Genomic DNA, 17,768 nt, shown 5'->3' on the forward strand with positions numbered 1-17,768 from the left:
TTGCCACCAAGGAGCTTTTTGACCACCTTAGTGACCTCAATGCCAGAGATTGGAGAGCCCAACCCAAATTCAATTAATTTCAAGTTTATTTAGAAAGCGCCAAATCACGACAAGAGTCGCCTCAAGGCACTTCACACAGTAAACATTCCAATACAGTGCAGTTCATTAAGCCAATCAGTAAAACATTTCCAATATAAGGAACCCAGCAAATTGCATCGAGTCACTGACTGGTGTCAGTGTATTACAGCAATCCTCATACTAAGCAAGCATTTGGCGACAGTGGAGAGGAAAACTCCCTTTTAACAGGAAGAAACCTCCAGAGGTTCCTGGCCCAGTATAAGCAGCCATCCGCCATGACTCACTGAGGATCAGGAAGACAGAACAGACACACGCACACACCAACCCCCCCCCCGCACACACACACACACACACACACACAACATATATACCAAGTAGGGTTTCTATGGTTACATTATGATTTATTAGTAAATAATCTACTTAGTGAGAGATAAACTTTACTGTATTTATCCTAGTGAATCTATAATTAAACGGGTAAACTAGTAGTAGCACATTCAATGTCAAAGAAAGTAAAATGTTATTATCAGTAGAGGGAGAATGTTTTAGTGGTTAGAAGCAGTGTTCAATCTGATGGCCCCCTCCATGAGGCCACCACAGCTCAGCAGAACATCACTGTAGCTTCTTCTGGGAAGAAAAACACTTGGAGAAAAAATAAAGTTAACAGTTGAAATAGCAAGAAATAATACAGTTAAAGAGCAGATTGTAGAAGAAAGTAGTAGAGTGGAAAGTGGTCAGTATGTCCTCCAGTTGCGTAAGCCTATAGCAGCATAACTACAGGGATAACCCTAGATAACCTAGCCTTTTAGATGGAGGCAAAGTCCCCAGACCCTGCTTCCTCACTAAAAGAGGTGCTGGTTGGATTGATGAGGTCTTCGAAGTACTCCTCCCACCGATCCACAATGTCCTGAGTTGAGGTCAGCACACCATCCCCACTATAAATGATGTTGGTAGCAAACTGCTTTCCCCTTCTGAGGCACGGGATGGTGGACCAGAATCTCCTAGAAGCCGTATGGAAGTCTTGCTTCATAGTCTCACAGAACTCCTCCCTCGTCTGGGGCATATTCCGCTTGGCCTACCAATACCTTTCAGATGCCTCTAGAGTCCTACAGGCCAAAAAGACCTGATAGGACTCTTTCTTCAGCTTGACGGCATCCCTGACCATTGGTATCCACCAGTGGGTTTGGGGATTGCTGCCACGAAAGGCACCGACGACCCTGTGGCCACAGATCTGGCTGCCTGCCTTGACAATGGAATCACGGAACATGGCCCACACGGACTCAATGTCCCCTGCCTTCCCCGGAACATTTTGAAAGTTCTGTTGGAGGTGGGAGTTGAAACTTCTTCTGACAGGAGACTCCACCAGATGTTCCCAGCAGACACTCACAATACGTTTAGGCCTGCCAGGTCTGACTGGCACCCTCCCCCACCATCGAAGCCAACTCCCCACCAGGTAGTTGTCACCTGACAGCACCACCCCTCTTTTCACCAGAGTGTTCAAGACATGCGGCCGTAAATCAGAAGAAACGACGACAAAGTTGGTGATTGAGCTGTGGCCTAAGGTGTCCTGGTGCCAACAGCACATATGGACACCTTTATGTCTGAACATAGTGTTCATTATGGACGATCCAAGACAAGCACAGGAGTCCTAGAACAAAACACTGCTCAAATTCAGATCAGGGGGGTCGTTCCTCCAAACCACACCTCTCCAGGTCTCACTGTCATTGCCCATGTAAGCATTAAAGTCCCCCAGCAGAACGAGGGAGTCACCGAAAGGAGCTCTCTCCAACACCTCCTCCAAGGACTCCCAAAAGGGTGGGTAGTCTGAACTGTAGTTTGGTGCGTAAGCATAGAGAGCAGTCAGGACCCATCCCCCACACGTAGGTGGAGGGAGGCTACCCTCTCTGTCACTGGGGTAAACCCCAACTTAGCTCCGATATGGGAGGCAAAAAGTATGCCCACCTCAGCTTGGCGCCTCTCACTGGGAGCAAGTCCAGAGTGGTAGAAAGTCCAACCCCTCTCGAGGAAACTGGTTTCAAAGCCAGAGCCACATCTAGTCGGAACCTCTCAACCTCACCCATCAATTCCGGCTTTCCCCACTAGAGAGGTGACATTCCACAGACCGAGAGCTCGTTTTTGTAGCCGAGGATCAGACCGAAAAGCTCTCTGTTTTCGGCTACCACCTGACACACGATGCACCCGACCCTTTTGGCCCCTCCCACGAGTGGTGAGCTCATGACAAGGGGAACCCATGTCTTCTCTTCGGGCTGTGCCGGGGTCTATGGGTAAAAGCCCGGCCACTAGGCACTTGCCAACATGCCCCAACTCCAGGCCTGGCTCAAGAGGGGGGCTCCAGCGACCCACGTCCATGAATGGGAACACTGTTTCCATTTGCATTGTTCATGATAAGGGGTCTTTGGGCTGCACTTTGTCTGATCCCTCACCTAGGACCTGTTTGCCATGGGTGACCCTACCACAGGCATAAAACCTCAGACAAGTCAGCTCCTGGGATCATTGGAACACTCAAACACAACAAGCAGGTAACTGGCAACTGGACTAGATTTCTAGGCTAGAGGGTTGTCCTTATTTAGGGCACATGGGAAAATGTAAAGGTGTATTTCAGGGGACCTTTGTGTTACCCATTTTAGAACTAATCAGTTAGACTTTATTTGTATACATAGTTTTATTAGGTCAAATGGAGATGAAATTAATACAAATACAATAAACAAATCCACTCCTTTAATGTTCCTTAATTTGACACAATGAAACACCCCACATGCAAAAAACAAAAAAGAAAAAAAAAAAACAGAGCATTCTCTATCAAAGTTCAGAAGATATCAAAACGCCGAGGTTATGGTTGACTGCAGCTCCGTCTGAAATCAATTTTCATGTTTCTGAGAAAAAAAAACATCCATTTATACCAAACATAAAAAATGTCAGCAATGTCAACTGTAGTTTAGTTGTATTCCTAATGACCTTGCCCTCTTGCTTTTACACCACTGAAAATTTACATTTTGTTTTTGTCCATAAGATATCTCTTAGAGTTCTTCTCAGGCTGAACTATTATGATGAAACACTTTGGAGCAAATATACACAGAATCAGTCCAAAACTGGAGGCCAGAATAGCAAATATCTCCACAGCTACAGTAAATTTTCCAGGAGAGCTGACATATGCTGGGATGAAGGTGAGCCACACTGCACAGAATATCAGCATGCTGAAGGTTATCAGCTTGGCTTCATTAAAATTATCAGGTAGTTTCCGAGCTAGAACAGCTAACACAAAGCAGAAAACAGCCAGCAGGCCAATGTACCCGAGCACAGCCCAGAACCCAACAGCAGAACCTAATGCACATTCCAGGATGATCTTCTCCTTGTATGTGCTCAGATTGTTCATTGGGAATGGAGGGCTGAGTAACAACCACACAGTACAGATTATAATTTGAATAAATGTGAAAAACACAACAGTCATTCTTTGCTGTGGAGGCCCAAACCATTTCATGACATTACTACCTGGAAGTGTAGCTTTAAAGGCCATTAAAACCACTACAGTTTTGCCAAGAACACAGGAGATACAGAGAACAAAGGTGATACCAAACGCTGTGTGTCGCAGCATGCAGGACCAATCAGAGGGAGCTCCGATGAAAGTTAATGAACATAAGAAACACAGAGTCAGAGAGAAGAGCAGCAGGAAGCTCAGCTCAGAGTTGTTGGCTCTGACAATTGGAGTTGTTCTGTGATGAAAGAAAATAGCTGCTGTTATGATGGCCAGACAGGCCCCACTAACAGAGAATGCAGCCAGGATGATTGCCAGGACTTCGTCATAGGAAAGAAACTCCACAGGTTTGGGGAAACAAGCGTCTCTTTGTGCATTAGGCCACAATTCACTGGGACACGGGGAACAGTCTGGAGAATCTGCAAAATAAAAGAATTATGAAGACATTTTAACTATCAGACGATAATGCATATACCCAAAACATTCCATTTTACCTGTTTTGTTACTAATCTCTCCTTCAGGACATGGTATACAATCATAGCAGCAGATGGGTTTTCCTTTCTGCAGGACTTTACGAGTTCCTGGATGACAACTCTCAGAACACACTGATACTGGGACCTGTCATTGACACGAGATACATGACTACATATTTTTACACAAAGCTATTTATTTAGTCAATTTTAAGGTTCCATACTTGTGTACTACCATCCATCCAGGTTATGTTCCTGTTGGTATGAAACTCCTGTCCTTTAGGCAGTGATGCATCATAGTACCCTACTGTTACCAGCTCAATAACTCCACTCTCACTCTTCTGCCAGTTGACCAGCTCATAAAAAGCTACAGGATCTCCATTAGCATCAAATGACACAGGATAACCATTTCTGGAGAAGTTGACTTTCTGTAGTTGAGGTAAAACCTGAGAAGTAACAGTCAAAGAGGAAAAAGGAAGCTAAAAATGTGAAACAACTCATTTAAGCGACAGGAGGTAGGTTTGTGTTTTTGTGAGCTGACCTGTTTGAGCTCCAACTTTATGTCTTTCTCACACTTTGTGGTAAAGTTGTTGGGTTGGCACATTGCATTGTGAATGGCATGAGCCATTGCATACACAGCCTTGTACACCATGTTGGTTATTCTTAACTGAGATGTATCGGTGTACGGGCTTTTGAGCATTTTTAAGTCTTCACTTCCATCACATTCTCTATTTTGTGGAGCAGCATCTAAAGACAAAATGTTGAAAGTCCAAAATTGGATCACTAAAAAAATAAAAAAAGAAGTCTCTTTCTCAGAGACTGCTGAATATGTAAATACAATTTCAAGTGTGTAACTAATATTTACAAAATCTCTGACTTTTTTGCAGTGTGCAGTTGAACGCATCTTCCCAGAACTCAGTCAGCACTGAGGAGGCAGCTACTTCAGTGGGAGAAAGATCCAGCAGGAAGTCTCTCAGACCTGGGATGACAGATCGTTGAATGGCAACTCCGATGGCTCCTGCACAGAAACTGTACCTCATCAGATAGGGCTCAGTTATCCATCCCTCACTTCCTACCCACTGACGAGGCGGTGGAGGATCCCTGGCCAGCACCTCTAACAGAGCCATCAAGTCACCAGAAGCTGTGAATGCCACAACAACCATTGCTGTTGACCTGCAGAGACGTTTTAGTAAAGTGATTTTCATATTTTCAAACGTAATTTATTGAAATGTATTTTCAAAATGTACCACTTTCTATTAACAGTCTCACATCCTTAAAGTAACAAATGATAATAACATATACAAAACCATCCTATTAAAAGTGCTGTAACTGTGCTTTAAATGCCTTTAGAAAGTCTAAAAACATAATAAAAGCTCTGTAGAAACATGGTGTTGATTTGAGTATTCCCCTTTTTATGAAAAAAATGTAATAATTTTTTGGGTATTGCTGTATAATAATATAATTTCAAAGCGCAACCCATAAACAATCACATTCACATATGAGTATCAGTTCTTCTAGTGTCCTGAGTACTGTATATGAATATAAACACTTTATTATTTCAGATAAAAAAAATCTACTATAATTGTCCTTATAATGTCAATGCAGTGGATTCACTTCAAAACTAACACACAGTGAAAATCATAGAAACCTGCGAATGACATCAGCTACTCTCTGGATCCTGCTGAGCGGGTCGGTTCGGAGTAAGGATACAGAATATTCCACACAGATTCCCTCTCTTTGAGCTGCTGCAAGAAAAGACGCCATCCCATAATTTCCATAATCTGAGTCTGAGCGGACAGCACCTATCCAAGTCCAGCCAAAGTGTTTCACCAGCTTGGCCAGTGCATCGGCCTGGAACTGGTCACTGGGAATTGTTCTGAAAAACGTTGGGAACTGCTGCTTATCTGACAGACAGGAACATGTGGCAAAGAAGCTGACCTAAAATGAGAAAATTACATTGGTTTCCAAAAATTAATATGAATTCTATGTAATATCAGCATCTTTTTTTTTTCTTCTTTGTATCAAATTCAAACTATTACATTTGTAATGGGTTAAAAGGCGGAAAATGTTGTGAACACACACGGAGAGACTTCACCTCTCCGTAAATGCAGACTGCTTACCAGAGGCACATTGAAGGATCCGATGATGCGTGATATACTGATGGATGCTGAAGATGAAGAGTCTCCAACAACACCCATCACCAAACCAGATCGAGAACAGTTGCTGCCTTTGTGAAACACAGGATCCTGCCCATTTATTAGCTGAAAGGCCGCATGAGCTGCTACAAGCACTGACGCACAAGTATCATGGATCTGATATCCAAGTTTGATGCCTGGAAGTAGCTCTGTGCTGTTGTTGATCTCCTCGATAGCAAAGATCATTGCTCGAGAATAACGCAGGTTCTGGGCACTGAGGCTGCACAGGATAAATCACGACATATTTGACAGTTGGATTACTACAAAGAATAATAACAATTTTAAATTAACCAACTTACTATGTAGCTCATATACAAACACTAAAGGTTATCGGACACTTGATGAGTTCATTTGAATAAAAAAAAATTACTCACCCTAAATGAGAGCCTCAGCTGTGTTTGTACAGAATTTAATTGTATTGAATAAAAAACTAAGAAAAAAATTCTTCTGCTTTTTTATAATTAAAACCACTCGAATAACTTTGTTTTTTTCTTGGTGATAAAGGTTTCAGATGAATTTCCAACTTGTTCAGTCTTTTCAAAAAATGATCATAATCTTTATCATATTTCCATAAGATCACAGCCAACTTTCAAACAAAGCCATTTCCCGTCATTTAAGAACCCATTTAGCCAGCCCCAGTCTTACTAACCTGCCTGTGCAACTTGGAGGCTCCGGCTTGGTGCTGTAGTTATAAACCTTTGTTTTCACATTGTTGTGAAGGAGAAGAGAACCTCCTAAAACAAGGTCCCCATCCAGTGAGAACACAGGTAAACGCGGGGCACCCTGCAGATTGCATGTTATAGATGAAGCCTCTGTGGGAACACCATCACCAGTGAGAGCATCTAAAGGCTCGACCACTCGTTTCAGACTATCCAGAGAATCCACCATCACTTCAAACAAACCCAGTACTAATTGCACACCAATGAATACAGACCTGATCTCCATTCCTCATGTGTATTTTTAGCAGGTGCAAGTGGTTTTTATTACTTTCTAAACTTCCACTGAGTATCAAGGGATTGTTCAACACAAACAATTCAATTCAGTAATACTTTATTAATCCCAGAGGGAAATTGATTGCTGTAGTAGCTCAGAACAATAGTAATAATCGAGTCGTCAAAGAGTTGTTGTATATTACAATGGCTCTTGGCAGGAAGGATCTCCAGTAGCGGTCAGTGTTGCAGCAAAACTGAAGAAGCCTCTGACAGAAGACACTCTTCCGTTGTTTAACAGTCTTGTGAAGAGAACGCTCAGGGTTGTCCATCATTTTCTTGATTCTCTGGAGAATCCTTCTTTACTTTATCTCCTCCAGTGCTTCCACAGTCGTCCCCAGAACAGAACCAGCCTTTTTTATTAGGCTGCTGAGCCTTTTCAGGTCCCTGCTTCTGATGCTGACCAGCACCTCATTTATCATTGGCCATTATGATCGATGGAAGAGATGGTTTGAATTTCTGCTTTCTCTGTCTCTGTTTTGCTCCCGCTCTGCGCCCACACCTTGCGTTTTAGCGTTTTAGCTCATTTGGGATTTGTGGCTTCAGTTGAGGTATTATTTCAACCTTTCCAATGTTAATCAGCTGCTCCCGATTGTAAACCAGCTTGTTACCATGGTTACGCATCATAACAAATGCTCAAAAAGTGAAAAAATTGCAGTAAAAATCCTCCAAGCTTCACAGCACAAGAAACAGAAAAGTAAAGTGTCCAAAAAAAAAATAAACTGTTTTTCTTGAGAAACTAGAAGAAAAAATGTCTCTAAAAGGCAAAACTTTCAAATAGTCAACAGAGCTACTCCAACATGCAGCCACCCAGAGCAGCGCAGTTCCGGAAGACAAGACAACCTTCATCTGCTATCTTTAGTTACGCCTTTGATGTTATTTGGACAAGATTTCCTCTACGTCTATTTGTGTCTAACTTTTGTGTTTTAAAATCCTCCCTGAGCATCAGAAACAATATTTATTTAACTCGCACACACTAGTTGTATTCTTATGGTCATATTCTGGACCGTTAACTCTACCTTTCGCTGGAGCGGTTCGCAGCCAAACGTGGCACAGCTGGGATGAGAATCAGTTTCTCCAAATCCAAGTCCATGGTCTTGAGTCGTGAAATGGTAGGATGCATTCTTCCAGGTCAGGGTTAAGGTCCTGCCCCAGGTGGGGGGTGTATCTCGGGCTCATGTACACGAATGGGGGAAACATGGATCGGGAGATTGATAGGTGGATTGGTGCTGCGTCTGCAGTGATGCGGGCGTTATACCGCTAGAATTGAGAACATGTCACTCAGACAGCTTCTATATTCAAATTTTTGACCCAGGTAAATTGTTGAAGCTTCTGTAGTAAATCATGAAACATTCACCCCTTCACTCGGGCATCTTTCCTGATCCGCTTCTCCCAGAACGCAAAACCTGTGTTACCAGAAGGAACGAGAGAGCACTGAATACTAGTCGCTATTTTCTACTTCAAATGTTTTTTTTGGGTGGGGACTCTGGTGGGTTTTCCTAAAGTTGAAGTGGTAGCAGACGGCTATTTCTCCTTCTCTGATATTATTGAGAAAAGACACTCACACACCAGTTGTGTTCTGTTATCAAATGTGTGAGTGTGTAATGAGTGGAGGACCCAGGGAAGTACGGAAGTGCAGCAGTTCAACGAGATCGACAACTAGATGGTCCAGTGGTTGCCTTTGGTCTGAAACTTGTTATTTAGCAGAGGTTTTTAGACAAATGAGAGAAAACATATTTTACATTTTTATTTATTTATTTTTTATTCCCCCAGTAAATTCAAAGGTATCTGCATCCATCAGGCAGTGGACAGAATTTTGGGAGATACTTATAGGAGCTCTCTTTCTCAATAATATGACGGCATAAAAAAGTTGAACTTGTAGTTACAGCATGAAGACCAAATCTCTCAATGAATGTTTAAACAGTGGACGAGTTTCTGAAACATGGCATCAAAAGTTAGTAGTGTCAAGTTTATTTTAGTTGCAGTCATATTCATCTCCCCAGATGATTTAAAACCTTTTATTCTTTGTATTTAGTTTTGTCCAATAAAGATCTTTTGCAGTTTTTCTCAGGCTGAAATAAGATGATGAGACACTTTGGAGCAAATATACACAGAATCAGTCCAAAACTGGAGGCCAGAATAGCAAATATCTCCACAGCTACAGTGAATTTTCCAGGAGAGCTGACATATGCTGGGATGAAGGTGAGCCACACTGCACAGAATATCAGCATGCTGAAGGTTATCAGCTTGGCTTCATTAAAATTATCAGGTAGTTTCCGAGCTAGAACAGCTAACACAAAGCAGAAAACAGCCAGCAGGCCAATGTACCCGAGCACAGCCCAGAACCCAACAGCAGAACCTAATGCACATTCCAGGATGATCTTCTCCTTGTATGTGCTCACATTCTTCATTGGGTATGGAGGGCTGAGTAACAACCACACAGTACAGATTAGAACTTGTATGAATGTAAATAGCACTACAGTCATTCTTTGTTGTGGAGGCCCAAACCATTTCATGGCATTACTACCTGGAAGTGTAGCTTTAAAGGCCATTAAAACCACTACAGTTTTGCCAAGAACACAGGAGATACAGAGAACAAAGGTGATACCAAACGCTGTGTGTCGCAGCATGCAGGACCAATCAGAGGGAGCTCCGATGAAAGTTAATGAACATAAGAAACACAGAGTCAGAGAGAAGAGCAGCAGGAAGCTCAGCTCAGAGTTGTTGGCTCTGACAATTGGAGTTGTTCTGTGATGAAAGAAAATAGCTGCTGTTATGATGGCCAGACAGGCCCCACTAACAGAGAATGCAGCCAGGATTATTGCCAGGACTTCATCATAGGAAAGAAACTCCACAGGTTTGGGGAAACAAGCGTCTCTTTGTGCATTAGGCCACAATTCTCTGGGACACGGGGAACAGTCTGGAGAATCTGCAAGAAATATTTGTTAGCACCGGTATATTTAATACTTTTGATAAAATTAACCATTTTACTTTACCTGTCATGTTACTAATCTCTCCTTCAGGACATGGTATACAATCATAGCAGCAGATGGGTTTTCCTTTCTGCAGGACTTTACGACTTCCTGTTGGACAACTCTCAGAACACACTGAAACTGGGACCTGTTAAATTAATGAATTGTATTCATGAGTTCATGTAACACATGCATAACTATATTTTTGCTCCTTACTTGTGTGCCACCATGCATCCAGGTTATGTTCCTGCTGATATGAAACTCATTTCCTTTAGGCAGTGATGCATCATAGTACCCTACTGTTACCAGCTCAATAACTCCACTCTCACTCTTCTGCCAGTTGACCAGCTCATAAAAAGCTACAGAATCCCCGTTAGCATCAAATGACACAGGATAACCATTTCTGGAGAAGTTGACTTTCTGTAGTTGAGGTAAAACCTGAGAAGTAACAGTCACAAAGAGGAAAAAGGAAGCTAAAAATGTGAAACAACTCATTTAAGCGACAGGAGGTAGGTTTCTGTTTTTGTGAGCTGACCTGTTTGAGCTCCAACTTTATGTCTTTCTCACACTTTGTGGTAAAGTTGTTGGGTTGGCACATTGCATTGTGAATGGCATGAGCCATTGCATACACAGCCTTGTACACCATGTTGGTTATTCTTAACTGAGATGTATCGGTGTACGGGCTTTTGAGCATTTTTAAGTCTTCACTTCCATCACATTCTCTATTTTGTGGAGCAGCATCTAAAGACAAAATGTTGAAAGTCCAAAACTGGATCACTAAAAAAAATAAAAAAAGAAGTCTCTTTCTCAGAGACTGCTGAATACAGTGGGGCAAACATTATTTAGTCAGCCACCGATTGCGCAAGTTCTCCCACTTAAAATGATGACAGAGGTCAGTAATTTACATCATAGGTACACTTCAACTGTGAGAGACAGAATGTGAAAAGAAATCCATGAATTCACATGGCAGGATTTTTAAAGAATTTATTTGTAAATCAGGGTGGAAAATAAGTATTTGGCCACTTTAAACAAGGAAAATCTCTGGCTCTCACAGACCTGTAATGTCTTCTTTAAGAAGCTTTTCTGTCCTCCACTTGTTACCTGTATTAATGGCACCTGTTTGAACTCATTATCTGTATAAAAGACACCTGTCCACAGCCTCAAACAGTCAGACTCCAAACTCCACTATGGCCAAGACCAAAGAGCTTTCGAAGGACACCAGGAAAAGAATTGTAGACCTGCACCAGACTGGGAAGAGTGAATCTACAATAGGCAAGCAGCTTGGTGTGAAAAAATCAACTGTGGGAGCAATTATCAGAAAATGGAAGACATACAAGACCACTGATAATCTCCCTCGATCTGGGGTTCCACTCAAGATCTCATCCCGTGGGGTCAAAATGATAATGAGAACGGTGAGCAAGAATCCCAGAACTACATGGGGGGACCTGGTGAATGACCTTCAGAGAGCTGGGACCACAGTAACAAAGGTCACCATCAGTTAACACACTACAACGGTAGGGAATCAAATCCTGCAGTGCCAGACGTGTTCCGCTGCTGAAGCCAGTGCATGTCCAGGCCCGTCTGAAGTTTGCCAGAGAGCACATGGATGATACAGCAGAGGATTGGGAGAATGTCATGTGGTCAGATGAAACCAAAGTAGAACTTTTTGGTATAAACTCAACTCGTCGTGTTTGGAGGAAGAAGAATACTGAGTTGCATCCCAAGAACACCATACCTACTGTGAAGCATGGGGGTGGGAACATCATGCTTTGGGGCTGTTTTTCTGCTAAGGGGACAGGACGACTGATCCGTGTTAAGGACAGAATGAATGGGGCCATGTATCGTGAGATTCTGAGCCAAAACCTCCTTCCATCAGTGAGAGCTTTGAAAATGAAGCGTGGCTGGGTCTTCCAACACGACAATGATCCCAAACACACCACCCGGGCAACAAAGGAGTGGCTCTGTAAGAAGCATTTGAAAGTCCTGGAGTGGCCTAGCCAGTCTCCAGACCTCAACCCCATAGAAAATCTGTGGAGGGAGTTGAAAATCCGTGTTGCTCGGCGACAGCCCCAAAACATCACTGCTCTCGAGAAGATCTGCATGGAGGAATGGGCCAAAATACCAGCTACTGTGTGTGCAAACCTGGTAAAGACCTATAGTAATCGTTTGACCTCTGTTATTGCCAACAAAGGTTATGTTACAAAGTATTGAGTTGAATTTTTGTTATTGACCAAATTCCACCCTGATTTACAAATAATTCTTTAATTCTTTAATCCTGCCATGTGAATTCATGGATTTTTTTTCACATTCTGTCTCTCACAGTTGAAGTGTACCTATGATGTAAATTACTGACCTCTGTCATCATTTTAAGTGGGAGAACTTACACAATCGGTGGCTGACTAAATACTTTTTTGCCCCACTGTATGTAAATACAATTTCAAGTGTGTAACTAATATTTACAAAATCTCTCACTTTTTTGCAGTGTGCAGTTGAACGCATCTTCCCAGAACTCAGTCAGCACTGAGGAGGCAGCTACTTCAGTGGGAGAAAGATCCAGCAGGAAGTCTCTCAGACCTGGGATGACAGATCGTTGAATGGCAACTCCGATGGCTCCTGCACAGAAACTGTACCTCATCAGATACGGGTCAGTTATCCATCCCTCACTTCCTACCCACTGACGAGGCGGTGGAGGATCCCTGGCCAGCACCTCTAACAGAGCCATCAAGTCACCAGAAGCTGTGAATGCCACAACAACCATCGCTGTTGACCTGCAGACACGTTTTAGTAAAGTGATTTTCATATTTTCAAACGTAATTTATTGAAATGTATTTTCAAAATGTACCACTTTCTATTAACAGTCTCAAATCCTTAAAGTAACAAATGATAACATATACAAAACCATCCTAATAAAAGTGCTGTAACTGTGCTTTAAATGCCTTTAGAAAGTCTAAAAACATAATAAAAGCACTGTAGAAACATGGTGTTGATTTGAGTATTCCCCTTTTTATGAAAAAAATGTAATAATTTTTTGGGTATTGCTGTATAATAATATAATTTCAAAGCACAACCCATAAACAATCACATTCACATATGAGTATCAGTTCTTCTAGTTTCCTGAGTACTGTATATGAATATAAACACTTTATTATTTCAGATAAAAAAATCTACTATAATTGTCCTTATAATGTCAATGCAGTGGATTCACTTCAAAACTAACACACAGTGAAAATCATAGAAACCTGCGAATGACATCAGCTACTCTCTGGATCCTGCTGAGCGGGTCGGTTCGGAGTAAGGATACAGAATATTCCACACAGATTCCCTCTCTTTGAGCTGCTGCAAGAAAAGACGCCATCCCATAATTTCCATAATCTGAGTCAGAGCGGACAGCACCTATCCAAGTCCAGCCAAAGTGTTTCACCAGCTTGGCCAGTGCATCGGCCTGGAACTGGTCACTGGGAATTGTTCTGAAAAATGTTGGGAACTGCTGCTTATCTGACAGACAGGCACATGTGGCAAAGAAGCTGACCTAAAATGAGAAAATTACATTCGTTTCCTAAAATTAATATGAATTCTATGTAATATCAGCATCTTTTTTTTTCTTCTTTGTATCAAATTCAAACTATTACATTTGTAATGGGTTAAAAGGCGGAAAATGTTGTGAACACACACGGAGAGACTTCACCTCTCCGTAAATGCAGACTGCTTACCAGAGGCACATTGAAGGACCCGATGATGCGTGATATACTGATGGATGCTGAAGATGAAGAGTCTCCAACAACACCCATCACCAAACCAGATCGAGAACAGTTGCTGCCTTTGTGAAACACAGGATCCTGCCCATTTATTAGCTGAAAGGCCGCATGAGCTGCTACAAGCACTGACGCACAAGTATCATGGATCTGATATCCAAGTTTGATGCCTGGAAGCAGCTCTGTGCTGTTGTTGATCTCCTCGATAGCAAAGATCATTGCTCGAGAATAACGCAGGTTCTCGGCACTGAGGCTGCACAAGATAAATCACAACATATTTGACAGTTGGATTACTACAAAGAATAATAACAATTTTAAATTAACCAACATACAATGTAGCTCATATACAAACACTAAAGGTTATCGGACACTTGATGAGTTCATTTGAATTTAAAAAAATTACTCACCCTAAATGAGAGCCTCAGCTGTGTTTTTACAGAATTTAATTGTATTGAATAAAAAACAAAGAAAAAAATGCTTCTGCTTTTTTATGATTAAAACCACTCGAATGACTTTGTTTTTTCTTGGTGATAAAGATTTCAGATGAATTTCCAACTTGTTCAGTCTTTTCAAAAAATGATCATAATCTTTATCATATTTCCATAAGATCACAGCCAACTTTCAAACAAAGCCATTTCCCGTCATTTAAGAACCCATTTAGCCAGCCCCAGTCTTACTAACCTGCCTGTGCAACTTGGAGGCTCCGGCTTGGTGCTGTAGTTATAAACTTTTGTTTTCACATTGTTGTGAAGGAGAAGAGAACCTCCTAAAACAAGGTCCCCATCCAGTGAGAACACAGGTAAACGCGGGGCACCCTGCAGATTGCATGTTATAGATGAAGCCTCTGTGGGAACACCATCACCAGTGAGAGCATCTAAAGGCTCGACCACTCGTTTCAGACTATCCAGAGGATCCACCATCACTTCAAACAAACCCAGTACTAATTGCACACCAATGAATACAGACCTGATCTCCATTCCTCATGTGTATTTTTAGAAGGTGCAAGTGGTTTTTATTACTTTCTAAACTTCCACTGAGTATCAAGGGATTGTTCAACACAAACAATTCAATTCAGTAATACTTTATTAATCCCAGAGGGAAATTGATTGCTGTAGTAGCTCAGAACAATAGTAATAATCGAGTCGTCAAAGACTTGTTGTATATTACAATGGCTGTTGGCAGGAAGGATCTCCAGTAGCGGTCAGTGTTGCAGCAAAACTGAAGAAGCCTCTGACTGAAGACACTCTTCCGTTGTTTAACAGTCTTGTGAAGAGAACGCTCAGGGTTGTCCATCATTTTCTTGATTCTCTGGAGAATCCTTCTTTACATTATCTCCTCCAGTGGTTCCACAGTCGTCCCCAGAACAGAACCAACCTTTTTTATTAGGCTGTTGAGCCTTTTCAGGTCCCTGCTTCTAATGCTGACCAGCACCTGATTTATCACTGCCCATGTTGGATAAAAAGATGATTTTCACCTTCACTTTTTAATAGTATTGTTTTTTCAAACAGAGTTCATTACCCTTTTTTCATTTAATGTGGTAAATACAGTATTAGATGCATGGAAGATGATTTTTGTCTGTGAACCATCTGGTGTTATTAACCGGCCCCTGCCGCAAGGAAAGTTGACCTTGTAAGTCTGCAGTTCTGTTATCACAACAAGCTCCCAATTGAAGTCCAGATGGAGTGAACCTGGGACAGTTTGCTGTCTGTGAAGGAGTGGGTGTGGTAATATTTTAATGTGTGTGTGCAATGTCATATGTCATCTGTGAATAAAACCTTTTGATGGGCTCCCGCTCGTCGAGAGACTAAACCGACCTCCCTTGACTGGTGTGTGTTACTTTCTTCTCTCCGGTTTTGCTAAATCTGATTATTGATTATTTGTATTTATTGGTAAATGGTATTAATAACAATAATATCTCTAACCCCCCTTGTGTGTTGTGGACTTTCTTTGAGGTACACCTGGATTGAATAAATAAAAATACCCAACATTTTGGTGCCGTGCCCGTCGTGCGGGACGGAAGCTGGGAGATCGTCTCCAGGGGGCCGAACAGGCGCCGCTCTCTCTTCAAAGCCCGGGGGCTTGCATTGCCTCCAGGCCGGCTGGGTAGTCCTGCCGGCGATCTTTCACCTACGGCTCCGCGCGTCGGACCGAGGGTTGAGTCCACCGCGTGAGGGGGGAGTCGTGGCTGGAGTGAGTACCTTGTTTTTTGCAGCTGTGCATATATAGAGCTGGTTGATTCGACAGTGTGTTTTACGCATGTGTCTGCCTTCCGGACACGGGAGACGTCCCGTGTTTTAGCAAGGGGGGGGGGGAACCGGTTCGGTTGAAATAGAGTTGAAATAATCGAATCCGGGAGCCGCTATGCCGTGCCCTTGGTCCAGCTGTCTCACCGGGTTGGTTCTGTTTGAAATATAAGCGGAAAGACAGATCAGAAAATCCCCTGGGAAGGTTTTAATCAGGTCTGTGTCGTGGGAGATACAGTCCGTCCCGCGGTGGGAGGTCCGCCGCCGGTGGTAATACGGTCGGTATGGCAGACTGTTGGAATTTATGAGATATGATATGATAATATAATAGCGTTGCGTTAAAGCCACAGCTAATTAACGCAGTGCCAGAAGAAACGGTGGCCGTACACTGGCGTTTAGTGTAGTAAACACACTGTCACTGGATTGTTTAAAAGTTTCCTGTGCTGCTGAGGTACAAATATTTGGACACCGCTGTTTTGGCTTAAAAAAACCAAGTCGAACCATCAACAAAAATCACTCATATTTGTGTGCGTCTCATTGATTTGGTGTTGTTCGTGGTGTTTTGTCCGCCGCTGGCTGATCGTTGTTGTCTGTGTGGCTTTGTGGGTTTTAATTGTGACCGGAACTCTGTGTCATGGTCCGTGGTGAGCTGCCAGTTTGTAACCATGTTTTCTCCTGAGTATTGTCTTCACGGATGCAGCTGATTTCATCATCAAGGCCCAGGGAATTTAAGGAGCAGTGTGACACTTCACCACGCTGGATGATTACTCTTCTTGGGTAGCTCTAGCCTCCGACCCAACTTAGACATTTGTATTTTTTGCTCTTGTTAACCTGTTGCCTGAAAATCCCTTCATGCCCTCTCCTGCTCTCCTCCAGGTTCCTCTTCACCTCTCAACTCCTCCAGAACCAACCCGGATCTCAGCCTACCTGACCACACTGCTTCATCCCCTGGCCGCCCGCTCTCAGCCGCTCACCTACCAACATCCATTCCTGCTCCTACACCTCTGGACAAACAATCCCTTTACCTTGGATCTCTTCAGCTCACCCGGACCTGACAATCCGTCCAGTACAGTTACCACTACCAAGTAACCGTAAGACCAGTCTTCCAGATACATTTTCTATTTGTTTTTGCCTCTTATTCACTCTGTTTCCCTCCTTAGAATCTCTCCCTGGATTCCTGCTGCCAGTCCTGCGTCTCGTCTGTTCCTGTCTCTCCCGCTGCTCCTTATTTAGAAATAAAAACCTTTTTACTTACCTCCCTGCTCTCCGTGTTATGATTCTGCATGTCGTGGGTCAAGAAACTGCCACCCAACATGACACTCTGTGCTGAAGGGTTTCAGCCATCCTTTTTCGGGGACTTGAGGTGTGGATGAGGTTTTGAGTACAGGTGTGTGGAGCTGTACATGAACCGGGGACTTTGGAAAGTTACATCGTGTGTGTGTCCAGGGCCAAAAAACAAATTCCGTGTGTGTGAGACAGAAACGGAGGAGCGGTGATTTGCTTCAGTGGCTGCCGAATGTTATCTGAAAAAGTAATTTTAACATACGCCCTTATCTGCAGCTTAATTGTTTTTCCGACA

At 42.8% G+C, this 17,768-nt stretch overlaps 2 protein-coding genes across 2 annotated transcripts; both read right to left on the reverse strand.

Moving 5' to 3' along the window:
- Window positions 1-2,924: 2,924 nt before the first annotated feature.
- Window positions 2,925-6,419, reverse strand: LOC129163755 (extracellular calcium-sensing receptor-like). The gene is made up of 7 exons (XM_054742226.2): window positions 6,159-6,419; window positions 5,687-5,976; window positions 4,916-5,211; window positions 4,580-4,785; window positions 4,263-4,484; window positions 4,063-4,186; window positions 2,925-3,987 (listed from the first exon to the last, which is right to left on the reverse strand). The coding sequence occupies exons 1-7, from the start codon at window positions 6,417-6,419 to the stop codon at window positions 3,083-3,085; spliced, it is 2,304 nt and encodes a 767-aa protein (XP_054598201.2). The 3' UTR covers window positions 2,925-3,082.
- A 2,791-nt stretch (window positions 6,420-9,210) lies between these two features.
- Window positions 9,211-14,165, reverse strand: LOC129163797 (extracellular calcium-sensing receptor-like). The gene is made up of 7 exons (XM_070543589.1): window positions 13,905-14,165; window positions 13,434-13,723; window positions 12,667-12,962; window positions 10,730-10,935; window positions 10,411-10,632; window positions 10,219-10,342; window positions 9,211-10,151 (listed from the first exon to the last, which is right to left on the reverse strand). Exons 1-7 carry the CDS (start codon window positions 14,163-14,165, stop codon window positions 9,241-9,243), a joined length of 2,310 nt encoding a protein of 769 aa, XP_070399690.1. The 3' UTR covers window positions 9,211-9,240.
- Window positions 14,166-17,768: the final 3,603 nt, after the last annotated feature.

This window comes from Nothobranchius furzeri, chromosome 13, assembly GCF_043380555.1.
Source record: "Nothobranchius furzeri strain GRZ-AD chromosome 13, NfurGRZ-RIMD1, whole genome shotgun sequence".
NCBI classification, from domain to species: Eukaryota; Metazoa; Chordata; class Actinopteri; order Cyprinodontiformes; family Nothobranchiidae; genus Nothobranchius; species Nothobranchius furzeri.

Bases quoted from the DNA above. Each gene is read 5' to 3' on its own strand.
- LOC129163755 (XM_054742226.2), bottom strand. From the start codon at position 6,419: ATGATCTTTGCTATCGAGGAGATCAACAACAGCACAGAGCTACTTCCA. The intron at 4,485-4,579 runs GTCAGCTCACAA...GTTACTTCTCAG, and splicing joins TAAAGTTGGAGCTCAAACAG to GTTTTACCTCAACTACAGAA. The intron at 3,988-4,062 runs GTAAAATGGAAT...TTTATTTTGCAG, and splicing joins AGAGATTAGTAACAAAACAG to ATTCTCCAGACTGTTCCCCG.
- LOC129163797 (XM_070543589.1), bottom strand. From the start codon at position 14,165: ATGATCTTTGCTATCGAGGAGATCAACAACAGCACAGAGCTGCTTCCA. The intron at 12,963-13,433 runs GTTTCTATGATT...ACGTGTCTGCAG, and splicing joins GTAGCTGATGTCATTCGCAG to GTCAACAGCGATGGTTGTTG. The intron at 10,936-12,666 runs GTGAGAGATTTT...TTTTGTCTTTAG, and splicing joins CAACTGCACACTGCAAAAAA to ATGCTGCTCCACAAAATAGA.